Source organism: Dipodomys ordii, unplaced genomic scaffold (assembly GCF_000151885.1).
Source record: "Dipodomys ordii isolate 6190 unplaced genomic scaffold, Dord_2.0 Scaffold60, whole genome shotgun sequence".
Taxonomy (NCBI): Eukaryota; Metazoa; Chordata; class Mammalia; order Rodentia; family Heteromyidae; genus Dipodomys; species Dipodomys ordii.
Genome location: NW_012267276.1, coordinates 9,976,550 through 9,987,199, shown reverse-complemented (window position 1 = coordinate 9,987,199; position 10,650 = coordinate 9,976,550). Strand labels below are relative to the sequence as shown.

At 44.2% G+C, this 10,650-nt stretch overlaps 1 protein-coding gene across 2 annotated transcripts in view; it reads right to left on the bottom strand.

The window, feature by feature from the left end:
• The window catches only part of Prdm5 (PR domain containing 5), a 144,029-nt gene extending 133,707 nt beyond the window's left edge, over positions 1–10,322 (bottom strand). For both annotated transcript variants that reach the window (XM_013022136.1, XM_013022137.1), the window contains exons 1-2: positions 10,230–10,322; positions 783–866 (exon numbers count right to left, since the gene is read on the bottom strand). In XM_013022136.1, coding sequence (XP_012877590.1) covers positions 783–866; positions 10,230–10,322 — 177 coding nt within the window. The remainder of the gene's footprint in view (positions 1–782; positions 867–10,229) is intronic.
• Positions 10,323–10,650: the final 328 nt, after the last annotated feature.

Genomic DNA, 10,650 nt, shown 5'->3' with positions numbered 1-10,650 from the left:
GGGGGAGAGGGAGGGGGGGGAAAGGAGGAAGAGGAGGAGGAGGAGGAGGAGGAGGAGGAGGAGGCAGGGGCAGAGGAAGAAGAAGAAGACAGCACCCAAGCCCTGAGTTCTCTATACCAGTCCTAGTACATAGGTAGACAGACAGACAGACAGACAGATAACTAAATGTAATTCCTAGTATCTAATTTTCCAAAATTTCCTTTCAATGGTCTCTTCACTTCAACTTTCCTATTTCTGTTCCTCAGTCCTTTCTTCTAATCATTAGACAAAAGTAACAATAAATGTAAGTGGCCACAAGTAGGATGAAAATTCTTATAATATATACATAGACTTATACAACTGTATCCATGAAAGCAATATCAGATTGCAAGGGCTATCTACAGTGTCAAGGGTTCTTAAATACATGTTTTTAGAAGGAAGATACATTTTAAGGTGGGATTTTTTTTTGGTCCAACGTAGAACTCAGAATTGTTTCTATTCAATTATAGCTTTAATTAGGAAATAGGAAAAGTGTAAGTTTACTTATAAATACCAAATTTTAAATCCAGACAATATTTTGAAACTTAAAGCATCCTTCAAGACAGAAAACTTCTTTTTCAGTGCTGGGCTCTAACTTTCAGAGTCCTAAGAGAATTGTCTAGTAATTTCAGCCATCTAATAGTTTTTTTAATGCTCAGCTCCAAAATTAAGACTCGGCTGGAATTACTATAGACCCAATTCACATGGCTATATATCTGCATGAAATAGTATCAGGAGAAATATATTTTTAGAATTTAACTCACCTCCCACATCAATCTGTAGTCCATATTCTCATCCAGGTCTTCAGGCATCCTCTTCTCCCCAGCAAAGGGTCCAAACTTTTCACCCTGTGTAGCAATGATTACATTGAAAGAAGATTAGCATGATAATCAAGCCAATAACATTCCATTTTTTTCCATTTGAATCTTTTTTCATCTAGGTAGCTCGCATCTGTAATCCTAGCTACTCAGGAGGCTGAGATCTAAGCATCAAGGTTTGACACCAGCCTGGGCAGACTTTTATCCATGAGACTTTTATCTCCACTTACCCAGTACAAAGTCCAAAGTGAAAGTGTGGCTCAAGTAGTAGAGCACTCAATTTGAGCAAAAAGCCAAGCATGAGCATAGCATGAGAGCCTGAGTTCCAGCACAAAAAGAAAGCCCCAGTACCAGCACACACACACACAAAAAAAAAATAATAATTCCTCTGAATCTTTAAATAAGATAGATTGGGACATCCCAAAAATATTAACTAATTTACATAACAAAAGTATTTACATACTTAAAATCCAGCTTCATCTGCTTCTAACCTAGAAGTCTGACTCTATAGCCTAAGAGCCCACTTGAAAGAGTTAAACCCACTCCACTTCCAGAGGCACTGAGCACGTCAGTCTCCCTCACAGCCTTTGGCAAGGGGTCTTAATATGAAAAGCACTGAGTTCTGTCTGACTTGAGAGACAAACCCACCAGGCACAAAATCACCTGGTTTCTATAAAAGTCACAAATTCATCCCTATTTTGCACAAGAAAGGAGGAGGCCTGCCATTCTCAGAGGAAGACAGCTCCTAAATCGTTTAAATCCGCCTGCCAATCTTCCCAACAGCCTAGTGGGCACACATCTCTTTACATGCTTCCTCCACGTGTGTGCTTTGAAGCCCTGTGAACTCAAACCAAGGGGGGGCTGGCTGCTGGTTCTCATACAGAACCCAGGCTTTGTTCAAGTTGAGATCTGGGAGTGGGTGTGAGAGAACTGCAGGGTTAGTTTCTGAGTGTGCAACAGTGCGGTATAGTCCTGAGTGTGCAAATGGTGAGGCATAGCCCCTAAGTGTACCAAACATGGCTGCAAACCCCTAAACATTCAAAGCATGTGTAATAGACTTAAGTATGACTTATCAGACACATGGCCCAGATGTGTGAACCCTGGGTGTGCAACCTCTTGTGTGTTGGCCCCAGGTGTGTAAAGCTGAGTGGCTGGCCACTGCAGTCTGGCTTGAATGAACTTGCAAAGTCACAGGTGGCCTATATTTCTCTCAGGGGACTGAAGGAGGAACACAGACAGGCGGGGGGGGGGCCGCATGGGAAGCTCTGGGGGAGCTGCTGATCCTGCTGTGAGCGTTCTCCCAACCAGCCTGGGACTGTTTTCAGTGGAGTCCTTCTCTTTGCCCAGAAGAAGAAAATAACAAAATCTCCAGGGGAGCTTTTGATGAACCTTGTTAGGGAAAAATGTAATAACCAATGCAGTTTTTTAAGGAATATAAATTACTTAATGAACAACAGAAAACCCAATTCCCAGGAAGAGTAAAATTTGAAAGCTTAGAGAGGAACTACAGATAGTGAGCCCAGATGAAGAAAAGACAAGCCACAGAAATGTATTCAATGTTAACCTGAGGGGTAGAACAAAGAGAGCTTGAAGATCAAGACAGTAAGTCTAAGTAAGCCAAACATATCAAAGAAACACAGGGATGCTGGGTACTGGTGGCTCATGCCTGTAATCCTAGCTACTCAGGAAGCAGAAAGCTGAAGATCACATTCCAAGCCAGCCCAGGCATGAAAGTCCATAAGACTCTTATCTCCAGTTAACCACCAGAAAACAAGAAGTAGAGCTGTGGTTCAAAATGGTAGAGCACCAACCTTGAGAAGAAAAGCTCAGGGACAGTGCCTAGGCCGAGTTCAAGCCACACGACCAACAAAAAAAAGGAAAAGAAAAAGAAAAGAAACTCAGAGATTGTTAGTAACTCATATCAAGACAGAGCTGACACCAAAACAAAGTTTAGGAAGCATACTCACAAGGAGCTAGAAGCCTATTCTGTCTCTAGAGATGCCCCAGCCAAGACTCAACATACACTTATGCCAAGATGAGTACTCAGCACCATGTCTCAGACCAACAGCCTCAACAATGCTGTATATAAAAAGAATTCCTTTCACAGGAGCCAGTGGCTCACACCTACAATCCAACCTACTTAAGAGACAGAGATTAAGACTGTAGTTCAAGGCCAGCTTGGGGAAAAGCTGGTGAAATCCACCTTAACAGAAAAAGAGGCACAGGGTAGTGCACAGTCATCATCCTCATTACTAGTCCCTAATTACTAGTAATCCAGTTAGGGCACAAGCAGAAAGCAAGATGCTATACCAAAAATAACCAGAGCAGCCAGGTGCCGGTGGCTAGTATCTATAATCCAACTTATTGGTCAATTTGAGATTTGAGGATTATGGTTTGAAGCCAACCCAGGCAGGAAAGTCTATGAGACTGTTATCTCCAATAAACTACTCAAAAAAAAAAATGCCTGTAGAAAAGCTGTGGCTCAAGTGGTAGAGTGCTAACCTGTGTAATAAAAGCTTAAGGACAGTGTCCAGGCCCTGGGTTCAAGCCCAGGACAGGCACCAAGGGAAAAAAAAAGAGAGAGAGAAAGGACTAGAGGCATATAGCTCAAATAGTAGAATGCTTGTTTAGCCAGCATAAAGCCCTAAGTTCAACCCCCAGTACCATCATAAGAAAACAGTAAGCGTTTCTCAAGAGTTGGGCATGGCAGCTTACATCTTTAATCCCAGCTACTCAGGAGGATTGCTAAAAAGTTAGCAAGATGCCCCTCACCCCTTTCTCAATCAAAAAAAGCCAAAGCATCATGGTTCATCCCTGTAATTCCACCTACAGGGTAAGTGAAGTCAGGAAGATTTTGGTCTGAGATCAGCTCCAGGCAAAAACATGAGACCCTGTCTGAAAAACGAAAGCAAAAAGGAGTTTGGAGTGTGGCTCAAATGGTAGGGTACATTAAGCCCCTGAGTTTCAACTCCAGTACACACACACACACACACAAACACACACACACATGCATGCACGCACGCATGCACGCACACACACACACACAATTTCTTGACTCAAAATGAGACCTACCCAGTATTTGCTAGCAGGAAAGAAAAGCTGCATAAGAAATGCAACACCATGAAAGAATTAATAATACTGCACTCACAGGTGCCCTGCTCCCGCACAGTAATCCTTTGTGGAAATTTTCCTACGTGACAACTAAGAAAAGTGAGGCTTGAAGCGTTTACATAACTTGATTAAGATCAGTCCGCTAGCGAAGGTTAGAGGCAGGATGTATTATTTTGAGGAGAAAGCTCCAGCACCTCTATTTCATCGTTACAGAGCAAAACTTTGACAAATACCATCCCTTCTCCACTGAGTAGGCCAACCCTTCCCTCCTCTCAGTTTCCTTCCCAGTACATTCTGCGATACTCAGTACATTGGCTGTTGAATTGAAATGCGATGAAATGTGGTGAAAGGCAATCTACAGAAGAGATGGAAAAATAAGGTATGTCTGTAATAAATTTGAGGAGTTGGCTAATGGACGTGGTTCAATTTTCAGTCCACTCTGCCATGTACTTAATTTTTACCAATCACCGCAGAAGGTAATAATAAACCATGAACTATCTAGAAGGCTGACATTGGGGCATCACTGTGCCAGACTACCCCAAAAAGAAAAGTCCTCAAGACTCCATCTCCACAGAAGGAATCTGGATGCTCAAAATAACGCAGAGACAACAGGAATCCTGGTGAATCACAGGTCGAGTGTCTGGGCAGAAACAGACTCTATGCTAAAAATAAAATAAAACAAAATAAAAAGCAGAGCTAGTATGACTCAGTCATATCACACCTAGCAAGTTCAAGGTTCTGAGTTCAAATTCCAATACCACCAAAACAAACAACAAGACCATGAGACAGGAATAAGGGTTGATTTACAGGCTTTCACAAGAACTAAGTGAAAACACCTAATACTGTCATCTGCCTCTAGACACAAGGACCATCTCTAAGAACTACAATTGCTCCATAATATTTGTTGGATCAGTTCATTAATTGTAGTTGTTATCATCACACACACACATAGTTTCAGAACAAACAGTACATGTGGATTGGTTATGGATTTCTTAAATCCAAAACACAAGCCGCCATAAGCCACTGAGGTGCAGTATGAATTTGTGAACACAGGAGATATCACACAAGGCAGACATACAATAATGATTTCATCTCTGATTCTATCTCCAAATCAGTTATCAGCAGCCACCAGGAAATGGCGATAAACATCCACTGGCAGAATTAGAGCTGTAGGATAAAAATCCATTATTTCTTACCAGATTCACCTTCTAAACCCATCAACAAAGAACCTTATTCCAACAAAATCTAGTCTTCTTGTATTGACATTTATGCATGGTAGCTTTTCCTCCATTTACCTATTTTTCCTACATTTTATGTTTTTCCTTCTCAGATTATTTTTCTAACCGATACAACTTCAACTTAACCTTTTCTAGCTTATCCTATTTTACAAACCTATCCTATTTTACAAATGTTAAGCCTTTATTTCAAGTATTATATAAGCTATATAACTTACCTTGACCTTAGCCATTTTTTTAGCTTATTCTATTTTACAAATTAAGGAGTGAGTCTTTATTTCAAGTATTATTTTACTTGGGACTGTTGTTTACCAGATGTCTCTAGTGTAATTCCTTCAGTGAGAAACAGAGTGCTGCCTTGGGTTTGAAAGACAGAGAGATGGTCCCCTGGAAGTAAGTAGACCATGAGAGGCAGCGATTTGCTGAGTGACTGTAAATCTCAGTGTTAATACCTTCAGTACTAGCACACACTATTCTTTTTCTACTCTGCTCCTTCTTTTTTGTTCTGAAGGAACTATTCACCTGACTTCTGTTGCTGGAATGCTAATCATGTAGACTCAGGCCAGAATCAATATTGCAAAGGAAACAGAACGTTTATCAATACAACTAGATATACAGGGAGTACTCTAAACCTATTGAGATCAAGATCAGCCTATGAGAAAGGACTCATCCTAGTTGATCTTGTAAATGTGTCCGATAATTGGGGCACAAAAGAATTATAGTTTGGAGACATGGTAGACTCAAAGAGGCTGCTAAAGAGGGCTACATCCCAATCCCAGATTCTGTGCTACCTTATGTGCTACTGTATATTAGAAAAGGCACTTTGCAAATGTGGCCATAGTAGGGATCTTGAGATAAAGGGGATTATTATAGAGTATCTGGAGCATATCCAGTCACATGGGTCCTTAAGACAGAGACAGAGGGTCAAAGTGAGAAACAGAGCTATAGCAACATAAGCAGAGGTTGAACTGATGTGGGGCCATGAGCCAAGAAATGCAGCCAGCCTCTAGACAACCACAAAAAGTCAGGAAATGGATTCTCCCTTGCAATCTCTCCCCAAAACTAGCCATGTCCACTGATTCTAGACTTCTACATTCCAAAACCAAATGATAATAAACCCGTGTTGTTTTCAACCACTAAGTTTGTGATGCTTTATGATAACAGCGACAGGAAAGAAGCATCTCAGTGCTATCAATAACTCTGGCATTGAAAAGCATCTATAGACTATAGATGAGATCCCATGTATCTGTAAAGTTTAAAGCAAGAACTGAAAAGTATTCCTGGAAAGGGCAAAGTAAGATGGGAGAATGTCTTAGCCTTCATGGACTCAGAATGCTATCAAGAATTCATTACAACCAAATGGATCACACTTGTCATATCAGCTACTTGGGAGTCTGAGGTCCAGAGGATCACTGTTTCAGGCCCGCCCAGGAAGATCATGAGACTCCCTCCTCTCCTCCCCCCCCCAGCTCAAACAAGAAGAACCTGGGTGCAGTGGCCATACCTACAATGCAACTACACATGGAACATAAACAAGAGGACATAGTCCAGACAACCTGAGTGAAAAGTGAAAGAGACTCTATTCAAAATCAGAGAGAAGTGTGACCCCTGAATTTAAACTACAGTATCAATCAGTCAATCAATAAATAATAAATAAATAAGTTCTTAGGCAATGGCACAGAGTTTGGAAGGAAGAAAGCCAGGAGAGTAAATTCACCATCAGAGTAAATTCACTACAGACAGTATGTACTCAGCTAAGGAGAAAAGGCCCTTAGCAATACTGTTTTGTGTGTATGTAAGTCAGTCCTAGGGCTTGAACTCAGGGCTTGGGCGCTATCCTTGAGCTTTTTTGCTCAAAGCTAGCACTCTACCACTTTACCCACAGCTCCACTTCCACTTTGGTGATTAATTGGAGGTAAGAGTCCCACAGACTTTCTTGCCTGGAACTTGCTTGAAACTACAATCCTCTGATCTCAGCTTCCTGAGTACCTAGGATTATAGGCATGAGACACCAGTGTCTGGTACCTCAACAATATTCTTTACTGGAATTAGGAGACCAGAAATTTGTAGACATACATTTCATCTTATTTCTACATCGTTTTTTCTATTCTTTACTTTTTCTTATAGTCTTTAGCTCTTTCAAAAAGAAAATTCCCCAATTACCTACTAACTCAGATATACTAAGGCTAAGTAAGCAATTAAAGGGCTTCTGCAAAAGAAAAGAAAATAGGTATCTTTCAAGATCACATGTTTTAGCATTTGGAAAAAAGAAGAAGAGTTGGAAAAGGAGAAAAAATATTAAAAGAGGGGCTGGGAAGGTGGCTCAGTGGTAGAGCGCTTGCCTTGCATGCCTGAGGCCCTGGGTTCCTCAGCACCACATAAACAAAAAGAAAAAAGCCAGAAGTGGCGCTGTGGCTCAAGTGGTAGAGTGCTAACCTTGAGCTGAAGAGCTGAGGGACAGCACCCAGGCCCAGAGTTCAGGCCTCACGACCAGACTCAAAAAAAAAAAAAATTTTTTTAAAGACCCACATAAGGAAAACTATCAAAATTCCAGCGAGTGTAATTAGTGAGCAATATTGTCATCTGTAAGTTGGGGATAACAACGAGCCACTGGAGATTAGTATCTGATAAAATATGATGATATGTGCCTGGAGATGACAGTGGGGGGGGGGGGCCCTGGGCTCCTGGGTGCAAGAGGGGGGGGGTCTGACTCAAGAGTATGTTTCAGTAACTTCCCAGCCTAGGTTTTCTAGGACAACTTCAGTTTTATTTCCCACAATTCTATCCACAAATCACTCAGAAGCTCCCCAAGTGGCAAGCAGCATCTTCAGTCAGAATATGTGTGAGTTCACACAACCACAGCTGCCCCTGCCCCAGGGTCACAGCATGGGACACCACTGCAGCAATGTCTTCATTTGAACAGGATCACACTGACAGCCGCAGGGAGGGCCTTAAGCTCTTTGGAAGAGCCCAGTGAAATAATACATATGACATAAAAGGGCTTAACAATGGCAATCATAGTATAGTCCCCATACAATTCACTTTCCCTGAGTCCCAGCATCTTTTGCTGTCACCCTATGACAACAAGGCCTAGGGTTCACCCTTCTCTCAACATACAACTTACACCTCTTACACACAGCTCCATGTTGGACCCACTTAGACACTGCATAGACAAGAAGTAGCCAAATACATTTTTTAAAAGGTTAAAATTAGTTTTTTGAACTCAGAAGTACATTGTTACTAACAATCTAAATAGTGATATAAAACAAACAAAAAAAGCCCAGAATCATGTAATAATTTTTACATTTGAAGAATTGTTTGATGTCTTGCTAGTTATAACAATAAATAACATGATCTTTAACAACTACGTTCAGGCCTATGGCCTATACCTGTAATTCTAACTATCAAGAAGCAGAGATCTAAGGATCACAGTTGGAAGCTAGCTCAGACAGGAAAGTCTATGAGACTCTAATCTCTACTAAACTACAAAAGAAAAAAGGAAAGAAAGAAGAAAGAGAAAGAGAGAAAGAAAGAAAAAGAAAAGCCAGAAGTGAAGCTGTGGCTCAAGTGGTAGAGACTAACCATGAGCAAAAGAAGTTCAGAGACAGGGCCCAATCTCTGAGTTTAAGCCCCAAGACTAAGACACAGACAATCACACACACACACACACACACACACACACACACACACACACACAAATAGAACTGTGTCCAGTTTGTTAGGTAATTACACTGACAACCAAGACTTTCCAGAAAAGCCCATTTGGGTAATTTGCATACTAAGAGGATAAAATAAAAACAGAATTTCAACTGCATTCAGAAGTGCTTTGGTGGTTAGATTTGGCCTTGGAGGCAGGTTGACTTTAACATTTGGTCATGTGACAATATCTATCTCTAATAGAAATTAAGTATTGACTGCTGGAATTTTTTTCTTTTCTTTTTTTTTTTACATTTGAACATTCTCACAAATTAACACATGCAGCAGCCACACTATGGAGCCTTCCTCACTAATTCAGCAGGCAACAGAACTGCAGAGATTCTTAAACAAGAACTAAAAATGTTCAAGGGATTACTGTGCAGGTGAAATCATATAATAAAGGTCAACTCCCAAGTATGAAGTCTAGCACCTGGGTAAAAGGTGGCTCTCAGTATGCACGCGCACACGAGTGTGCACACACACCTGCCTTTAAGGTTCCAGATGTCAATTTTCCTGTGCAAAAACCATAGCACAAGTTTTTCGATGTTTGAACTTTGCAACTTTTAATCCAAAGATATGGAATACTGTAGTGACCTCTCTCCCTAGTCAGCATCCTAAAGACTATGTTCTGACCCCAAACCAGAGAAAAATTCAAGAGTCAATGTGTGTGGGGAGGGGGAGGGGGAGATCCAGAGCCCATTGGTTGGCTTGTTCCAGAAGCTGCCCACCACAGTCTGCACGGGGGGGGGGGGGGCGGGGGTCCTTTGCTTCCCAGGCTGGGAGAGGGGTGGGGTGGGCTCCTCACAGCCCCCCTTCCCCTCCTTCCACACTGGTTCTTCCAGGGGCAGGCCTGGCTGGACCACACAGTCATCCTGAGGCTGAGGAAAGGCGCTGAGGGCTGCCTGCCCAATGACACCAGCCCTTTGGCCTGGCAAAGCCTGGACAGCTACAGCCAGAGGAGGGAAGAGGAACCCCAAAGGGAGGGGTGAGGGGGGGAGGGAGGAGAAGAGGAGGGAGGAGGGGAAAAGGAGGAGGGAGGAAGGAGAAGGCAGGAGGAGGGCAGAGGAGGGAGGAGAAGGAAGAAAGGAGGAGGGAGAAGGGATGAGGGAGGGGGAAAGAGGAATTAGAGAGGAGAGAGGGAGGAAGAGAGAGGAGGAGGGGGGAGTCTGGTGTGGACCGGCCTCCTGGCTGGGGGAAAGGACGAGTTGGCCGCGGGGAGGCAGCGCCCCACCCCGGGCCGGCCGGCCACACCGACGTGGCACTGCCCGGGTGCCCAGGTGCGCGGCGGCGGGCGCGGCCCGCGGGAAGGGGCCGTCGGGGCGGGGGTCCCGCGGGGCGCCGGGTCACCCACCTTTCTGACTCTGCGGGCCGTGTAGAGCCCCAGGCCGTCCTGCACCCCGGAGGACTTCAGGGAGAAGCGGTCGGGCACGTAGAGGCCCAGCATGGCGCGGTCCTCGCCCCGCGCGTCCGCGCCTCGGCGCCGGGCCCCGGGACACGACACGTGGGGACTTGGGGTGCGGGATGGGCGGCGGCGGAGGGGAAGAAGCCGGCGGGGAAGGAGGAAATGGAGTTTTCCTCCCACAATCCCCACCTCTCCGGCGAATCCAGGATCCCCCGCGGCTCAGCCCCTCCTCGTCCGGGGTCTGGCGGGGCCCGAAGCCGCCGCGGGGCGCGGGCCGGGCTCCAGGGTGAGGGCCGGGCTGGGGGAGGGGAGGAGGAGGGGATCGGGGACGCGGGCCGGACTTGGGGAGCTCAAGCTGAGCACTGGGGGG